The 20,383-nt window shown below is 35.0% G+C and overlaps 1 protein-coding gene across 1 annotated transcript; it reads left to right on the top strand.

Annotated features, from left to right (window-relative positions):
• The first annotated feature begins 1,766 nt into the window (after positions 1-1,766).
• On the top strand, positions 1,767-13,482 carry LOC145618117 (uncharacterized). Its single transcript, XM_081672906.1, has 14 exons — positions 1,767-2,269; positions 2,914-3,075; positions 3,262-3,327; positions 3,464-3,607; positions 3,676-3,789; positions 5,300-5,401; positions 5,497-5,682; positions 8,227-8,316; positions 8,392-8,526; positions 8,694-8,816; positions 9,562-9,647; positions 9,723-10,335; positions 10,824-10,901; positions 11,883-13,482. The coding sequence occupies exons 1-14, from the start codon at positions 2,015-2,017 to the stop codon at positions 12,918-12,920; spliced, it is 3,192 nt and encodes a 1,063-aa protein (XP_081529032.1). The 5' UTR covers positions 1,767-2,014; the 3' UTR covers positions 12,921-13,482.
• The last annotated feature ends 6,901 nt before the right edge of the window (positions 13,483-20,383 follow it).

The raw sequence follows: 20,383 nt of genomic DNA, 5'->3' as shown, positions 1-20,383 counted from the left end.
CCCTTGATCTTCCATGCCAACCACCCGGAATGAAATAAACCCCACTTTGGTCGGAATTTCATGTGGGGCTAGAGAGGGGTCGGAATTTGGTGTGGGTTAGGGAGGGGTTGGATTTAGGTGGTGGCTAGGAAGGAAATTGAAATTTGGTGATGGCTAGGGTTTAAGGAGTGGTTGGAATTCGATAGGAGGAGGATTTATGGGTGGTTGGAATTCGGTGGTTAGGGTTTTGGGGTCGGAAATTGATGTGAGAGGGGTTGGAATTTGGTTGGGTTGGAATTTGGTTGCTAGAGTTTTGAGGTCGGAAATTGGTAGCTACACAGTGGCAATGGAGGTAGCTTCACGGTGGAAACAATGGAGAAAGGGAGAAGAGAGAATGGCAACATTTAGCTTGTTAAATCGATTAACACTTGGTCATGACTTGTTTTGAGAAGATACCCCATAAAAGTTATATAATTCTAAAATAATTAAAAGGTCCCTTTTTGGTTGGGAGGAGTTGGGAGAAAAGAATAGAAAGGAAAGGAAAAATAAGCGTTCCTATGTTTGGTTCTAAAAATTAAATAGGATTTGAAAGAAAATGAAGGGAAATGAAAGGAAAGCTCCCTTCACAAATTCTTCCCTTCTCCTTTCCTCCTAAAATTGGAGGAATTTGACAATATAGAATCGAAAATTACGTCTATTAAGCTTAAATTTAGTATTTCCTTCCCTTTTCTTCCTTTACTAATGTTATACCAAACAATAGATTCCTCCCAATTCCCTTTATTTACTAATATCAAACCAAACATTGGATGACATAATGGAGAAATTCTTGGTCTCTACCTACTTGAGTCCAACTTGATCTAACAAGGATAAAAAAGTAATTTCAGGGGGTGACAGCTGTTGTATAATAATAATAAAAAAAAGGCAGAGGTGTGGGCCCCTCTTTCTCGGATTGCTTTTTGAAATTCAAAATGTTTTAAAAAAGTTGTTTTTAATTGTTAAATACCTTTGTATACAGGTGTTACTTCTTCTTCATAACTTTTGTATATAAGTACCACTTCAACATAATGTGTCGGAGACGAGAACGTGCCTTTAAATGTTTGGCAACAATCTTTATGTTATGTTAACTTAAATTTGTAGAAACTCTTATGTACTTTATCATAAATAAAATAAGTAGAACATGTTTCGTATGATATTACAAGCCGATTTAATTGCCGAATACGATATTCCATTTATTGATTAATTTGTTTAGCTCACTCAAATTGTGGGAATTAATTTGGTGCAAAACTAGGGCTTCTCACAAGATCGGGATTTGATCTTTTACAAATACAACTCCTCACAGCTCTTCAATACTGGTTTGTTCATTTTTCTTGCTTAGTGGCGTCTTCAAAACAAAATGGGGGAACCCCATTAATTTATTAGGCTAGAGGGAAAAATTTGGGGGATTTTTCGTGGCGTCTTCCGTTATGTTGGTGTGAAAATTTGGGAATGGAATCTCTGATACAAAGGAAAAAGGAAGGAGTCCCCTACTGTTGTACTATTCTTTCAGTTATTTTGTTTGTAGTAAACTTTTTTAATTTCTCTTTTTTATTTTTGTTAATCCTAAGTCCAAGTTAGACTTGAGTAGGTAGAGACCAAGAATTAAGTTTTTCCTTTCCCTTCTCTTTCTCTCTTTCTCTCTTTCTTTCTTTCTTTCTTTCTTTCTTTCCTATCCCTTTTTTTATTAAACCAAACAAAGCCAAGATTATACTGTATTATTTTGAACAATTTTTCAAAAAACAAATAAATTAAAAAAATCAATTGATTAGTTTAAGGAGCTGTATACTTGTACTTCCATAACCGCAATGTTGAGACCCCACAAAAGTATCTAATGAGTACTGTATAATCATTTTTTTTTAATTTTTTCCCTCTTCAAAATATTTAATTCCTTCTTTTTCTTATTCTCCATTCCCAAAAAGCAACTTATATAAATCACCAAAACAATCATTTATTCCTCTTTTACTCCTCAAAATTTCCAACTTACGCTCCTTCCCCAATTATGAGATTATTCCGAGGCAAAGACGCCGTCGATTCCTCCCCGTCGCCGGAAAATCCTCCACAACCGTCGCCACCACCGCCGGCGCCGTCGGTAACTGGCCCAGCGCGGCCGATTAGGTTCGTATACAGCGATGAAAATGGCAAGTTTCGCATTGATCCAGAAGCTTTGGCTGTTCTTCAGCTTGTTAAGGAGCCAATTGGAGTCGTCGCTGTTTGTGGTCGTGCTCGTCAGGGCAAGAGCTTTATTCTCAATCAGGTTTTACTTTCTCTCTCCTCTTGAATTTTGGATTTTTTTTGGTTTGTTGAAGTGGTCTGAAAATTGGGAGGTTTTGATTTTGAAGTGGATTTTACTAGGGTTTTGTAATTGTGGTTGGTTGAATTTTGATTGACCTTTATTTTGTGAGTGATTTGATTGTTGATGTAGAATGTAGTTTTTGAATTGTGATTAGTAGCATGCAATTTTGAGTTGATGGTGAAAATTCGACAATGTGATAGTTTATTTGTGGTTTAATAACTGAATTCGACAGTTATTAGTTGTAGAGTAATGTTCTTGATCATGTAAGAGCAGTGATTTTGATTTTTTCGAAACGATACTGTAGATTTCTAGTTTAATTCTTGTAATGGATCGATTTTGACTAATAATTTGTAGATATGTTAGCAATATTGGCTCTTCAAATTGAAATTATAGATTACAATTGTTGTACTGTATAGAAGAACGTATAAATGTTGATTGTTTCTCGGACCTGATTAATCTTTACAATGCCGGCCATAAGTGCGTAGAAGGGTCCTGTTTCTTGTGCCTTGTTAATAAAAGTCTTTGGAAAGAATGATTTCTGCATGTGTGATGCTGTATTATCGTACTGTATAAGTGAAGCTAACGGTATTTATAAATGGTTCTAGCTTCTTGGGAGGAGCAGTGGATTTCAAGTTGCATCAACGCATCGGCCATGTACAAAAGGACTTTGGTTGTGGAGTACCCCTTTGAAGAAGACTGCTCTTGACGGAACAGAATACAATCTTATACTGCTGGATACTGAAGGAATCGATGCTTATGATCAGACTGTCAGTGCTACTTCTGTTTTTGATTCATTTTCTATATTTAATTTACTTAGCCATTACTGTATGGCATCTTAGCTGTCTGCATGTTCCATGTTTTCAGTGAGGATGTCAATAATGGCTGACTTATCTATGTTTTATGAGTAATTATGCTCGGTTCACTTGCATTTTATTTACACAGTGTTTTTACAGGGAACATACAGCACACAAATATTTTCTTTGGCTGTTCTCTTATCCAGTTTGTTCATCTTCAACCAGGTAGGAAAACTTCTTAGAGATTGGTCATTGTTCTTCGGTTGCATATTCAATTTGTATGCAGCTTTATCTGTTTTCTAAGTGTTGTGCTAGCATCAAAATAATAGTGGTTATTGCTAAAATATTTTTCATAATGTAGATGGGTGGAATTGACGAGGCTGCATTGGATCAACTTTCCCTTGTGACCGAAATGACTAAACATATACGTGTTAGGGCCCCTGGAGGAAGGACCACAGCTTCCGAACTTGGGCAATTTTCGCCAATCTTTGTTTGGCTTTTGAGGGTAAATTGCTTTGTATCCTTGAACGTAGGCTCTTGGTTACTTTGATTTACATGTACATTATCATGCAGGACTTCTATCTGGATTTGGTTGAGGATGATCGAAAGATAACGCCTCGTGATTATTTGGAGCTTGCGCTGAGGCCAGTTCAAGGTAGTGGGAAGGATATAGTTGCAAAAAATGAGGTATGTGTGGCAAGGTTCTTCTTGTTGGCGGTGAAACGTAGAAGGATGAGATTTTTATTTTTCTATTTTAGAGATGATAAAGAATTTGCTTTAATCTGTTGCTATACTCGTGCATGTCATATTAGCTGTTTATGGTTATCTCTCATTTTCCCTGCTTTCTACATTGAATTATTAAACATACAACTCTACGAGTACAAAATATAAGTTAGATTATGGAGCCAAATATATATTATTGCCTTTGGGTTTATTTCCTTCATTCCACTAAGTTCTTCGCACTTACTATAGATCCACATTCCACATAACAGTGGAAATATATAACAAAGTTATATACTTATATTAGTGGGAACATGTGATTACCCTTTAAGGAAAGAGATTGAGTAGAAAAATGTTAGTATGTCTTTGACAAATAATGGAATTAAGCAATAGTGGGAAGAGCCTTATAAAAAATGACCCAAATATTATGGAATAGAGGGAGTACTAAATTGTTGTAAATTGCCTTTATATATTTATTTATTTATAATGTAAGATGATAATTTGCTTTTATACTTAGAGTCAAGCAAGGACAATCTTTTTGTCTTAGGGCAAGGGGTAAGGCTATGTGCATCTGTTCCTCGCTAGGTCACATCATCTCCACTCACTGTGGGAGTCTCTTTTGTGGAATTGGGTTAATATTGATTATAATATATACAAGTTGGCAAATGAGTTTTTTCTCTTTGATTCTTAGCTCTGATTCCTTTATGTGGACTGTGGAGATAGCTTTTGGTTCCTGCGGTCATGGTGTCTCCTTCAATGTCATGTGTACATTTCCTTTAGTCTGCGTCTATCTCTGGGATGGTGGTAGTTGGAAGCCCTTGCTTGTTTAATGACTCTTTGAAGTTTGGCACCCCCTTTTTATACCAACATCAACAACCTTTTCCTGTATCTTGAATTTATATTTGAACATGATTTGTGGTTTAATGGGTTATGGTATGGTCTAATGGAGTGATGGCTAATAGGCATGTCTGGGAATCAAGTATTTGTGTGAATTGTGTCTGACATGGAGATTGGGTTGGCTGTGGATCTTTAATTGTTACTCCACCTGCTTTGTTGCTCTCCTAGAAACCACTTCGCCACTAGATGAAGTTACTTTGAGAGGGGTTTATGTATGGACTTTAAATGCATTTTTTTTAACCAAATATATTGCCAGTGCTCTGATTGAGTACATGAGGTGGGGGCACAGGAATCTTAGGGACTAAGACCCATTGAGTAATGTTGGCATGTTGCCTTCTGGTGGGGGTGTGGATTTTGGGTTTATATGCATTGCTAGTGTGTAATGGCAGATGGGTGGAAAACTAACGTTGTAGCTGACTTTTGTCCTGTGTTTGGATCACTGTTATGATGTTCTTGCCTATGATGTGGTGAATAAATTATTAATAATATAATCAATGACCATGAATTCGTTTATTATTTTGATGATGCAAATTATGCTAGTGTATATGGTTGCACTGATATAATACCTCATGACTATTAGATTCGGGAATCAATCCGTGCTCTTTTCCCTGATCGTGAATGTTTCACCCTTGTTCGGCCATTGAACAGTGAGACTGAACTTCAGCATCTTGATCAAACACCAGTAAGTATCTTTATTCTCCAATAAACTTTTGAGTGGACTACTCTCTCTCTCTCTCTCTCTGACTAACATTTGCAGATTATATTTATTGTACACAGCTGCACAACTTAAGACCAGAATTTAGATCTGGGTTGGATGCATTAATGAGGTTTGCATTTGAAAGAACGAGGCCCAAGCAAATTGGCGCAACTGTAATGAATGGACCTATGCTTGCTGGTTTAACACAATCATTTCTTGATGCTTTGAATAATGGTGCTGTTCCAACAATAAGTTCCTCTTGGCAGGCAAGTCTTCCACAGGATCCTCTTGAGCAATTATCTTATAATTTTAGTTATGATGCTTGTTTGATGATGCATGGTCTTGTCTCTCTTGAATGGAGACAAATTACTACATACATTTTCCATAATGAACAATATTCCCCCCCCCCCCCCCCCCCCCCCCCGCGTCTTCAAGGCCTTAACACACCATACTCACTTATTAAGGATTTTTAATTATTTATTTATTATTTATTGTGTGAGTAAAATAACTATGTAGTTTAATTACCAAAGAATTGTTCTCAGTTTACATCGTATCTAGTAGCAGCTAGCACACAACCACTAAGACTATAGAACTAAAATGCTAAGCCTAAAGCTTGCCAACTCAGTATGTCAAGATCCCCACCGTACTAGAAGAGTTAAATCAAGACACCCTTCATGTGCACAGGCTCAGCTAACACAAAAGAGAGCTCCTTTCGTTAATACTTCAAAATGATCCTCCGTAGTCTAGTTGACTCAATTTGAATGACACAAAGATTTAGGCAAATTTAATTGATTCTAATGTTGTTGTGTGATGAATAGTAGTGGGATAATTTTTGTATTTGAAAAAATTGTGCATCCAACTGTCCATGCCATTTTTCAGATAAAAAAGAGAGAAGTTTGTCAATTAAACAGGGACAAATTTATAAGGGAAGTGTGACAACTAAATAGGGATAGAAGGAGTACGTTTTCAATTGTTTTCCCTTCCTCCACCCCCCCCCCCCCCATCAAAAAAAAAAAAAAAAAAAAAATGAAGTCACTGAGGACCTTAATAGCAAAAGAAATTACTAAGAGATGGAAGGATGCAGGAAATTTATAAGGGAAGCGTGACAACTAAATAGGGATAGAAGGAGTTCATTTTCTTTAGGTTTACATTTCTAAATTGTTTTCCCTCCCTCCACCCTCACCCCCCCAAATGAAGTCACTGAGGATCTTAATAGCAAAAGAAATTACTAAGAGATGGAAGGATACAAAGGAAATTAATTAACTGCTTGTACTTCATTTTTTAAAAAGTTTTTCATCTTTTGGTAGTGCTCTGTCAAATTCCATTAGACACTTATGTTGGACCAATAGCCAACCGAAGTTTATGTACTACACAGACACAACGTAAACCCCCACTCAACAATAAAGTAAAATTTTGATAGTTTTACCCAATGTGAATTTACTTTGAGCATTTGCTCATGGTAGTTAATATTAGGTGTTCTAGCCTATAGCATAAGTCCAGCCAAAGAATCTCATTCCTATCACCCAGCTTGTCAATATGTATCACAAAATATCATCATCATAAAGAGGATTTATAATGTGATTCCAATCCTTATGGCAGCTGTTATAGGGGTTTTTCCCACTACATACATGACAAATTGATAATGTATCAAGACTATCAACTTCAGGTTTCTAGAGTTAAGACCTTTCCCAGTCAACTTTGAGTTGGTAAAGAAACTAGCCTATTAATTAGACTAATTCTCCTCATCATTAGAAGTTAATGAATGTGCTAAATCACAGATTGAGCTATAAGAAAACAACTGCAATCAGGCCTATTTGTTAGAATCCCTCAAGTAACCTTTATTCTCTTTTGTGCCCTGTATGCATACTTGTTGGGTACCTCATGCATTTTAGGTCTTTATGATGCTTGCACTTCTCTCAACTCTGATTCCTTCTTCCTTCCTATTTTGGAAAGATGGTGCACTATAGCAAATAATAATTTGCAATGCACCTAATCTTGTATTACTATTGCTATGGGAGAAAGCTTTCTTAATCTTATAAGTTGAAAAAATGGTCTATATTAAGTACGCTGTCTTTTTCTTTTTTTTTTTTAATAGATAACACAATTAAACCTTTTTTTTTTCCTCCCCTAAAAAAAGTGATACTTTCCATTTTGGAAACATTCTACTATTTTTTCTTGTATCTGTCTTTCTTTCTCTCTACATGGTCCCCATCCCTACAGCATTCCTACTTTCTTTATTATTTCTCTCATCTTACGTCTTAATATTTAATTCTCTAAGAAACTACCCTACCTTTATATTCTATACATATCTAATTAAATTCCGCATAGAAGCTAGTGTGTCACTTAAAAAAATCTGGAGGGAGCACTTAGTAGTTGGATTGCTACCATTAATCTTTTATTAGCATTTATTGAATAGTAATACTGCATCTTTCATGTAACTAGGAATAATAAAATTTGTTTAAGCTGAAGGACGTTGAGGAATGGTGAAAGTAATAACAAGAAACTGAATGAAATTTCGTCTGTGTTCAGGCTGATAAAAATGGTAATGAACCGGACTTGGTATACACACTATATTCTTTGTTGGTGAGAATTGGGTAAAATCCGGAATAGATGCTTGTTTATCTCAAGCTATATGCTTTTAGGAACAAGGAAATCGGGAAAGTTTCAAAAGTTCTTTTCCTGTCTTTGAGTTGCCTGGTTTAGTTACATTTCTGCCCTTGTATAGGATTTAAACCTTTATAATTTGACTTTGTTTGTGTAAAAGATTAATTAATTAATTAATTATTATTATTATTTTTTTTTTTTTTCAGAGTGTTGAAGAAACTGAATGTAGAAAGGCATTCAACAGAGCTTCTGAAGAATATACATCTGCCTTTGACAAGTCAAAGCCTCCTGAGGAAGTAAGGGTCTATCCTGTATTGTACTTTTGAATTATTGTTTTATTTCTATTTATATTCTCATGCCTTGTTTTGTAGGCAGCACTTAGAGAGGCCCATGAAGATGCAGTGCAAAATGCTTTGAGCATATATAATTCAAATGCTGTAGGAGCTGGTTCAACAAGGCAGAAATATGAGATGCTTCTGCAGAATTATTGTAGGAAGGAATTTGAGGTTGTTAAAGTTTGTATTGGTTCATTTGATATTTGCAGATATAATGCTTTACTTAGTTGAATGCAGGGTTCCTTCAAGTTCTCAATGCTTTAATATATCTCAGTCTTCAGTTACTTACCATAATTTCTTTCCTTCACATAACTCTTTGTTATATATTTTCTATGCAGAATTATAGGAAAAATACATACATGGAGGCAGATTTACAATGTTCAACAGCAATTCAAAATATGGAAAAACAACTAAGAATAGCTTGCCTTGTCCCTAATGCAGAACTAGTTCAAGTGCTTAAGGTTAGAAATCTTTCCTTAAATTCCTGTTATGTAAGGCCCATTTGCAAAATTTCCAAATGCTGTAGCTTCTGTTGTTCTATGGTCACATGGTGCCATTTCTCAACTGTGGTCAAAGAAACATCTTTCTGTAAAAGGAGTATACAATGACATGAATAAAGTGGCTTTGCAAGAGCATGTAGAATTGCTTAGAAAATAATCTTTGTGGATGATCATAGCAAACCTTCCTCTCACCCCCCCCCCCCCCCTCTTACATACCTAGGTTACTGAGTAATTGATTGACGTGAGGAGAGGCGCTTAAGGAAGAAGCACTAGCAATTAGAGGGCTTCCGTCTAGCAATGTAATTTATTTTTTGGGGCTATGGATGCTGACAGTAATTCTGAATTAAGAACAGCTAAACAGATAATAATTGCATAATGCTTAACAGTGATACCTTGTATTTGTGTGTCTTCAGTATATATTGTGAATCGAACTGACATTTATAATCAATATTATACTTATATACTGTAATCTTGTTCAACGTATCTTTCTTTATATTTAAGTTGGTATGTGATAGGCATTGCTTGTTCTGACTAATGCTTAACTAATTATTGTTAATGTACACGAATCACTATTGCCACAAATCAACAAATACCCTGGGCAATGTACTCCTTTTCATGGTAGATGTTTATGGATAACTCGATAAATCCAAAATAAACAGAACTGCAAGTCTGGTCATCTCTTGAACATTGTGGCTTATGTGCGCAGGTGCTTGATGATCTTTTGTCTGAGTATGAAGCTTCATGTTATGGCCCTGGGAAGGAAGAAAAGAAGGCTATTTTCCTTCAGCGAAGGTCAGTGTTGGTATTTGGTTATGCTTTCTTCTCCTGTGGTAAATGATTTATTTAATGGTGTGTAAATTTTCCCAGTTTTGAAGATCTAATCGCTGAAGTTGCTAGAAAGCAACTTGATAAGGTTGGAACGGAGCGAAGTGCCCTTAAATTGAAGTGCCAGTCCCTTGAAGAAAATGTGGTTTTGCTTACTAAAAAATTAGAAGCAAGTGAGAAGCAAAAGTCTGAGTACCTGAAACGCTATGATGATGCTCTAAGTGACAAGAGGAAAATTGCTGATGATTATACAAACCAACTAACTAACTTACAAAGTAAATATAGCTCTTTGGATGAGAGATATTCCAGCTTATCAAAAACGCTGGATTCAGTCAAGAAGGAATCTTCTGAATGGAAAAAGAAATATGAAGATATCTTATTGAAACAGAAGGCTGAAGAGGATGAAGCTTCTGCAGAAATAGGTGTTCTGAAGTCTAGGGCTAGCGCTGCTGAAGCAAGTCTGGCTGCTCTTCGGGAACAAGCTCAGTCTGCAAAAGAAGAAGCGGAGGAGTGGAAACGGAAGTATGATATTGCTGCCAAGGACGCAAAATCAGCCCTTGGAAAGGCAGCTGTTGTGCAAGAAACTACAAATAAGAATATGCAATTGAGGGAAGATATGCTAAGAGCTGAATTTGTTAAGACTTTAGCTGTAAAGGTATGACATACTCTGCAACTCTTTATTTAATTTATTAACCACCTTTCTATCTTAGTTCTGGCTTGAGAGTCTGTCAAATAGTAGTCACAATTCACAAATTCTTTTGCTCATAGTTATGAGATTCTTGTACTAGAGATATACTACCTCACCTCTGTTCCCAAAGGATCTTTACCATTACTATTTGCAAACAAGTTAAGGTAATTGGAGAAAGAGTGTTGATAGGGTGAGTGGTTGGAAGAAAAAGGGGGATCAAGTAAGTGTTAGTGTAAGGAATTAGTAGGAAAAAACTAGGAAAGAGATGGAATTGTGTAAAAATATTGTAATGGTTGCAAAGAATAAGATAAAGCAGAAGTGTAAAGAGTAAAGACTGTAAACAACTTTTGGGAACGAACTAAAACGGAAAGCGTAAAGATTTTGCAGGAATGGAGCTAGTGCAAAGGAGGTTTTTTGTTATTTTATTTTTTCATTTATTTGTAAATAAAATTCAGGAGGAAGAGCTCAAGGAAAAGATGGCGAAGGTGGACCAGGTTGAACAACAGCTAACAACTTTACAGCTGGGGTTGAAGGTGAGTATTTGTGTTTTTTTTTTCCTGAAGTAGCTCTATTAACTAACAAGTTGTTAGACATACCTTGCTGTGTGATCATAGAAGTTTTCAATGATATAGCTCAGCCTTCAGTAAATATCAAGTATAAGTGGCTACAATAATAGAATCAATTAATACTCATGCAGTTTCAATTTACTCTAGTGTTAGTGATTTTGAACCTTGATATTTTTGTTTGTTTTTCTTTCATATTTAGTATATCTTTGGTGAATGATGATGGACCACAGATTTAAACCTAATGATTGAAGTAATATTATTGTACCATAAAGCAGGATTTTTAATTCATAACTATTATGAAAAGAGTACTGATAGCTGTTTAAGTTATACATCCCAGATATCATCTCTTTACTTTATTTGTTTGTGTTGACTTAGATTTTCCTTCAAGGGGGATTGATAATGGACTAAATCTGGCCTGTAATGAAGCTAATTTCTATTGACCAAGGCTCACTATAAATTTGAAGTGAAGGAATTACACAAATCAGAGCAACACTTAACTTTCTGCTGGCTTTTCTATGTCAGATACAGTCTAAATTGACATGAATAGTTAAAAGAAATTTCATAGTGAAGCAAAAACAAGTCGCTGATAAGTAACTTTATTTATTTACTTGGTAGAAATAGCTGCAAGGGAAACAATGTAGATTAGATTTGATCTCAAGTCTTGGTTATCACCCCCCCAAGACTTTTACCAACTAAGATATTTGACATCCACGCTCATAATTAGCTTGTGACGAGCAATGTTCATTAAAAATCACCGTTGCGATGAATTATAAAGTGTAATGGAGTACTTAATGAATACTCTGTTCTAGACTGGATTGGGCACACCTTTCATGGCCTCACTCTTTCATTTCTCCTTTAAATTACTGTAATGTTGTGCAATTGTATTGACATACAGGCTACATTTATAATTTTTAATAGTTTGATTTATTGTTTTCTCAACTTTTGTAGGCTGCTGAGTCAAGAGTCATCAACTATGATATGGAAGTATCAGATTTAAAAAACAAGATAAAGGTGCTGGAAGAGGAGTTGGAAGCTGCAAATGCGAAAGCAAAATCATTTGAGAGACAGTCGAAGATACTTGAGCAGGAAAAAAGCTATCTGGAGGAGAAGTATCAACCTGAATCCATGATGATTGATGAGTTACAAGAGAGATGTAAAGCTGCTGAAATAGAATCCAGGAGAGCTGTTGAGGTTGCTGATCAAGCACGAGCAGAAGCAGAAAACGCTCTAAAGGAAAAAAGTGATATTCAAAAAATATACATGGAAAGATTGGCCCATATTGAGAAGGCAGAGAGGCAGATTGAGAATTTAGAGAGGCAGAAAAAGGATCTAGCTGATGAACTTACTAGAATACGTGCATCAGAAATGGATGCAAAATCTAAAGTGATATTGCTGGAGGCTAGAGTTGAAGAAAGAGAGAAGGAGATAGAATCTCGAATGAAATTAAACAATGCTGAAAGATCCAGCACAGTTCAAGTACTTAATGAATTACTTGAAACAGAGCGTAGTGCTCGAGCAGAAGCCAATCGTAGGGCTGAAGCTCTCTCTGTTCAGCTGCAGACCACCCAGGGTAAGCTTGATCTTGTACAACAAGAATTGGCTTCTGTTCGTTTTAATGAATCAGCCTTGGAAGCGAAGCTCCAGGCTAGTAAATCTAATGGGAAACGTTCAAATGTGGAGGCCATTGAAATGAGGGTTGATTCTGCCGAGGATGATAGACTTATTACTCGAGTCAAGAAGAAGCTTAAGAGCATTGGCAGCCCTTTCCGGCAAACAGCATCACCAGAAGATGTTCATCTGGTTTTTGGGAGTGGTGAAGATGTTACTGAACAAATAAATTCAGAAGATTATACCAAGTTTACCGTTCAGAAACTAAAGCAAGAACTGGTGAAACATAATTTTGGTGCTGAGCTGCTGAAGCTGGCAAATCCTAGCAAGAACCAAGTCCTTGCTTTATATGAACGATGTATCCTTCATAAGTATTGATCAGCTGGCTCATGAAGAAGTAGTTATGGTAGCATCTGATTTACATGCCTCAGTTACCGTGGTCAAACGGCAACTACATGGCTTAGCGTGCAGATTAATCTTTATTGTGATTGGTTAGTCCTTTGTCTCAGTGTCATGGAGTTGGATGGCGTTCTACTGGGACTGGGTTTTTCGGTAACATAATCCTTCTTAAATTTCTTGCTGTGAATAGGTAGGCTTGCCATAAAGAATTTTCTGCAACTTTTTTGGCAGTTTGTTTCTTCAATGGCATAGGTGAAATGCTATTTAAGTCTGGCTTGTGTGAATGTGAGTTTGAAGTTGTCTAATCTTTGTCAACTGTATAAATATTTTTGCAAAGGTGTCAATCTTTTAAAGGTCATGTTTTGGAACTGCATATTGATTTGGGTTTTTAAGATAGGTCGGAGAGGTTTTACAAAATTTCGTGCTAATAGTTTGTTGGTGTGGAAGTTCTTCCTGTACTGTACATCTACTTTCTAATAATGTCGAGTTTTGTGAATACTTTGTATTTCTCTCTGTAACACAATGCTTAGCTTTTTTTTGAGTTTGCTCTATTGTATGTATTTCATTATAAATATTACAGCATGATTATTTATTTATTTCAACCAAGCTAGTGGGAAAGATTGCACTGTTGATGCTGGGGTTCGATCCCCACAAGGAAAAGTTTTGGTGGGAGGAATTCCTCCCCCTCACTTTCAAAGTGTCTGACTTGCAAATATCGTAAAGGTTGAGGTACAGTATGGAATGGAATATTTGTTTCACATTCTTGGTAGGTGCCTAGAATCCTCATTGAAACAATGTCCAAAAAAAATACAATTCAAGACCCAATAAGATGTACTAAATTAATCTCAATATATTAAAAGGGATGATCATTGGAAGAATGAGTTCAAAATCATGATCATATTTCCTATTACAAATCCTGCTGCAATTGCTTGAGCCCTCGCATAAAAATAAATTAAATTCATAGGGTGTTTACATAGACGAAAGGTCCAACTTCGTAGAGGCCAGGGTGCTCATTAGATTTAGCTATTGGAGTACCAGAGGTGCCATTGTTAGTATCAGTTGGGAAAATGCAGTCATGTTCGCCATGGCTGGGGCTGTCAAGGTACACTCTGCAGTCATCGCTGAAACGTTTGTATGGCAAGTCGATGAGGAAGAAACCTTCATTATCCGTCACTGTTGACTTCATACGGAACCAGGGACAGTACACCTCTACTCTTGCCCCTGTCAATTTTCCACATTTTCTATGTGTCATCAATTTTAATCATTGGAAATCTATCTTGCAATATTATGTGTTGATGTATAGCATTCTCAAACAACACATTCGAGAATCTCCCATTGATAAAAGAAGTTAAACACCAAAGGAGCTACTCGATCTTACAGCCATAAGGTTTTGAGATGAACCTCCTTGGACTTATGAAGTGACTTGAGTATTATTAGCAAACAATAGAACTGATTTTTAAATTACTTTTTCAGATAACGTCCATCAAATAAGAATAAACTTATAGATTAATTACTGCTAATTACTACCGCTACATGCATATAGTAAGAAGATTTACATAGATACTCCCTTTGTGACTTTGTCCCTTTATGTTTGCACTATATGACTAATAAAGCTCTCACATAAAGTGAACTTACGGTACAAATAAAATGGGACAAACGGAGTATATTGTGAATATGTTATTAATTACCTCCCAGCGGAATCCAATTATTCCAATCATTGTTGTTTACACAGAAGATGGTGCCTCGAACCTTAATATCATCTCTTTCTGGAGCAAATACTGGCATATCTACGCTAATGTCGCCGTTAACGTTGTTATCAACAGACGCAATAATACCTAGAAATGCAATAACAACAATGGTGTCTATGAAGATATTGTAATAAGAAGTCATTGCTGTGATATTTTTAAAGCTTTGTTTTTCAACCTTAAAAATTTAATATACTTTTATTTGGTACTACATACAATATTCTTTGACTTGTTATTTATAAGACTTGTACGAAGTTAATATGTTAACTTTTTTCAAGGTGTACGTGTATCTTATGATGTGCATGTTTTACAATTTATTTAATATACTTTTGTATGTGCTGGAATTTATTTTGATGTCCTTAGCTATACGGCCGGCGGGCGACTAATTTAGTTCACGTTTGTTGCCGGCCGGCGCAACTAAATGATTTGCACAGCACTAAATTTTCATGCCAACTCACTTATCGACTAACTAATATACTAAAATTGTCGCTTTACTATGAACGATGTGTCCTTCAGAAGTATTGATCAGTCGATGCTCATGGACACGTATCGTAGTTATGGTAGCAAACGAATTTTATGCTTAGGCCCGGTCTCAACTCTTAAAGTTACAAGTTTAGTTACTCATATTGTAAAGGCGTACCTTGTAGTGTTACTCTCTTGTATAAATCTAAACTAGTCATGGCATGTCACCAAATTAAGTAGTAGTACAATTTTTCTTAGGAATGCATTAATAATAGGGTGATGTTATAAGCATTTAATATACTTCATTTTTAATATTAAGTTGGGAATTTAGCGACAATTCCGAGTAAATCGTTGTAATAAATGAAAGGAAACTCCTTTGTGTTGAAATAGGAAGGATTCATGGTACATTACTGGCAGAGGAGAAAGATAGAGAAAAATAGAAATACATGTAATGAAAACGAGATATACATTTTTTCCAAAAAAAAAAAAAAAAAAATAGAAGAGAGAGAGAGAGAGATTATCATTAATTGGTACATACTTGCATTGCCATCTCATTGTTCACTAAACTATTATGACATTTGACGACATTGTTTAGGCCATCATTTTTTTCATTCAAGGACTTAGCCCTTGTTTAGTTCACCTTATTTTTAATTATTCTAGAAAAAATAAATTCAGATCAGAAAAAATAAGTTAAGATCATATCATTGTTTTATGTGCAGTTTTTTATTGCTAAATATCTTTAATTTCGTAATGAAAAAAATTATGAAAATCACATATTAATAAATACACATTATTACGTATCTAACAAGACCTCACTTGATATATTTTTTCCGTACAGATTATAATATATGTAAGGTCAAAGTTTGGTTAAATCTGACATTCAGATTAGATTAGATCAGACCAGATCAGCTAAGCAAATATAAGGCGAACTAAATAGGGCCCTAGCATCACCCGACAACAAAATTGATACTAAAATTTCGAATAACCAAATAGTAAAATTAATTAATCATTTATATTAAATTTTATAATCTCCATCAATTGAGAAAATAGAGGGTAAATATATACCCTTCCTTCTCCCAACTCACAATCTCATTTTGAAACTTTGATGAACTAAGCATCATCCCTAATAGAAGAGCAAAAATAAAATACATCTCAAATATTTAAAGAAAAATGAGCAAATCAAACTACACAAGTTCATCGAAAGAACGAGTTCAAAATCACGATCAACTCCTTTTTCAAATCCTGTTGCAATTGCACGAGCCCTTGTCACGTAACATAGTCACGTAAAAAATTAAACATTTGGCGGAGTGGGTCTGTAGACGAAAGGCCCAACTTGGTAGATGCCATTCTCATCAGATTTAACTATAGGAGCACCAGTTGTGCCACCGTGGACATCAGTTCGGTACCTGCAACCTTTTTCACCATGGCCGAGTAAATCAAGGTATACTCTGCATTCGTTGTCGAAACGATTTGCCGGCAATTTCACGATGAAGAAACCATTTTCATCCGTCGTAGTTGATGTAGTTTTGAACAAGGGACAGTACACGTTTGCTCTTTGCCCTGTCAATTTTCCACAATTTTGTGCATCATTATTACTACTTCCGCTCCAATTTACTCGCAACAAAGAAATATTTTATGTCTCACAAATAATATCCCTTTGTTGCGAGTAAATTGGACCGGAGGTAGTATTATTATTACTTATTGATGAAATTTTACAACGTAACACTTTATTATAGGAGTGTAAGACAAACTAAACAATGCAAAAGTTAATAGTTACGGAGCATTTTCTTGAAATTGTTATGGTTTAAATTTATAGATTGATCTATCCATTTACATTTTCTAATTAATTTTTCAATATGTGTCAAAAAAGTTGCAAGTATAACAATACAGCTAAAGAAAGTCTATCGTCACTAATTTAACAGCATTTTACATTGCAACATCTAAGTTTTTAGAGTTAGTATAAATAAACGATTTAAGTTTGATGAACAGTACAAAAAATCAAATTATGTCAATTATTCTGAAATGGATATAGTATAAATGTGACAAACTTTGACCCTATCAAGTCCAAATTTTACTATAGTACATACATTGTCAAAAGTCTTTCATATATAAAAGTATTCTAACAATTATGATTAGTTTACTTTAGCTTGTTTGGAAAACTATACCAATTCTAAGTACAATAATAACAATAACATCATCAAATAAAGATAGACGTATATATATATGCTACAATTTTTTTAAAATAAATAATAACAAAATATTACTTTATATTTGTAGCCTATATATAGTTCAATTTTTAATATTCTTAGGATTTGTTTTTATTTTACAACAACTAAATAAAATTGGATTATTTGTTTCAAATAATAATGAAATGAAATTTCCTCCTACATAAAGAAAAAAATGCATACTATAATTATTCAATAAAATAAAATAAACTAAAAGTACATACTACTAAATTTTTAGGTCCCCAATCTTTGGACAAAATAAATAAATAAATATATATAGGGCCCCAATATATTAGTTCGCCTTGGGCCTCTGAAATCTCAGAAAAGGCCCTGCTAATAATTACCACTAACTGCATATAATAAGAACATGAACATATAAAAATGAAGGAAATATGCATACGAGTATATATTATGATTATGTTACGCATAAAGTTGCATTATTACTACCTTTCAAAGGAATCCACTTATCCCATTTATCGCCCTTAACGCAGAAGATGGTGCCTCGAACCTGAATAACCTCGTTATTTTTCTGGGTAGCTGAAAAAAAACCTACATCAATGTCGACTGTAACGAGGGGGCTAACAACAATGTCAGCAGCAGATACAATACCCAAAAATGCAATAACAACAATGGTGGCTAAAAAAACATTAGAAGAAGCCATTATTGCTGTTAACTTTCAAACTTTTGTTTTTCAACCTTAAGATTTTATGAAAACTTAGTATTATTTGATGCTTGATACAATATGCTTGCCTTGTTATTTATACTACGGAGTAGTATGTATTATCTGATTTGCATGATTTATAAGTATATTAATTTATTTAATTAATGTATAATTATATTTAGTGTATGCTGGATTTATTTTTGCAATCCTTAGAAACAGCCTGCGATTGGTTAGTTAAGCTCACGTATTTTGCCGGCCCAACTATATGATTTGCACAGCACAACACTATATATATATATCAATATATGTATGCAAAATGCAATGCATGCCTGCTAATTTTCCAACTAATCAATTGCATTTGAATTAGTGATTAACGTATCCCACCATTTGTTAATTTTCGATTCCCTTATTACCGGGGGTGTTCAAATCCAGGTACCCGGGTTTTTAGGTACCTGAAAATACGGGTTCCCAGATCTTCGGGTAGTGTGTATAGTAACTCGGCCCATGTCCTGACCCGAGAAGAACGGGTACCCGATTTTATCAGGTCGGGTCATAGTATACCCGTTTTTTTTGTTTTTTTTTTTGTGATAATAATAAGTTTTTGTCCAAAATATGAAAAGTGATAAAACAATCTGGAATAGTGGAATCTACTCCTTAAACTTCTTACCATCAGAATAAGTAGAGAAGATTTTGCGTAAAACGGACTCACGTGAGTCCAGTTTATAACCTTCAAACACACCACCTCCATTTTACTTTTCCTCCATTTTTACAATGCTTCATTCATCACCATTTTTTTCACATTTTCTCTCTCCTTCTCATTCGAATCCTTACCTCATCATAGAAGCTTCCTTTTTCTTCTTCAATGGCGGACTCTGTTGAACGCAAACCTCAACGACCGCTGCCTTTATTACTACATATTTGTCCCTATATCAAGGCGCATCATCGGACATCCTCATCGGAATAGCTGGGGTGTTTGAGAGATTCAGGAGAAATTATGCAATAAAAAATGGGTATGAGTCCAATTTTCTCAGTCCTAGATCTCAGTACTTTTTGGCGGCTAATACAGTATTGCCTCATCGAAATAGCTGAAGTAGGTCTTCTTCATAGTGGGATTGCTTGAGTTCTTATACTTATTATCTAATTTCTGACCAATATTATCTAATGCCTGACCAACATTATCAAATATTTGACCAATATTATCTAAATTCTGATACTTATTATCTAAACCTGACCAATATTATCTAATTTTTGACACTTATTATCTAATTTCTAATACTTATTATCTAATATCTAACCAATATTATCAAATTTATGATACTTATTATCTAATACTTGACCAATATTATCTAATTTCTGACACTTATTATCAAATTTGTGATTTTTGATTTTTTTTATCATAACCGTTGTTGGAGAAAATGAATTGAGGAAAAAAGAATCGAGGCTCTGAGTATATAAAATGAGAAAAATAGCCGTTAGGTGGGCCCAATAGACGAAAATTGATCAGACTCAGTCAATGGGTGGTGAATTCTTACTTTATTTTTTTTATGGGTGGTTATTTCAAATATTCGAAAAAAGAGGTGGTTATTTCAAAATAGGGTGATTTGAGGGGTGGTTATTTCAAAAAAAAAAAATCCTAAATCTATGTGTTGGTCAAGTGTAATACTTATTAAAAACGGGGGATTACTCTCTTTGTTCCCAAGTCGTATTCCGTACTTGCTATGTCAGTGTTCATAGTGACATTTATTGTTCTTGTCATGATGCATGATGTCATGGTCTATAATATCAACAAAAACGCAAGTGCCATTTTAGAATTTCAAATTATAGTACTTATATATTGGATCTCCCAAATGAAAAAAATATAGGGTAGTTAAATCAAATGACATAAACTTTAATGAACTAAAGAACTAAGCATCAACCCTAATAAGAGCACAAACAAAGAACTTCAAATCCAAAAAAAAAAAAAAGCTGCAACCCACAACACTCAAATCATGATCATTATTAATCTCAGAATATTGAAAGAGATCCATGATCATCAAAACTCGAAAGAACAGGCTCAAAATCACGATCAATTCCTATCTCAATTGCGCGAAGCCTCCCCATATAAGAAACACATCAAACTTGAGGATTTGTGTAGAAGAAAGGTCCAACTTGGTAGAGGCTAGGATGCTCATCAGTTTTAGTAATAGGAGCACCAAAGATGCCATGGTTTTCATCACTTGGCAAAATGCAATCGCCTGCGTCAGGGCCCGGGCTGTCAAGGTACACTCTGCAGTCATCGCTGAAACGTACGGACGGCAATTTGACGAGGAAGAAACCATTTTTATCTGCCGATGTTGACTTAGTCTGGAA

Source organism: Chenopodium album, chromosome 26 (genome assembly GCF_948465745.1).
Source record: "Chenopodium album chromosome 26, dcCheAlbu1.1, whole genome shotgun sequence".
NCBI lineage: Eukaryota > Viridiplantae > Streptophyta > Magnoliopsida > Caryophyllales > Amaranthaceae > Chenopodium > Chenopodium album.
The sequence above is the reverse complement of the archived record's forward strand: the minus strand, read 5'-3'. Positions and strand labels throughout refer to the sequence as shown.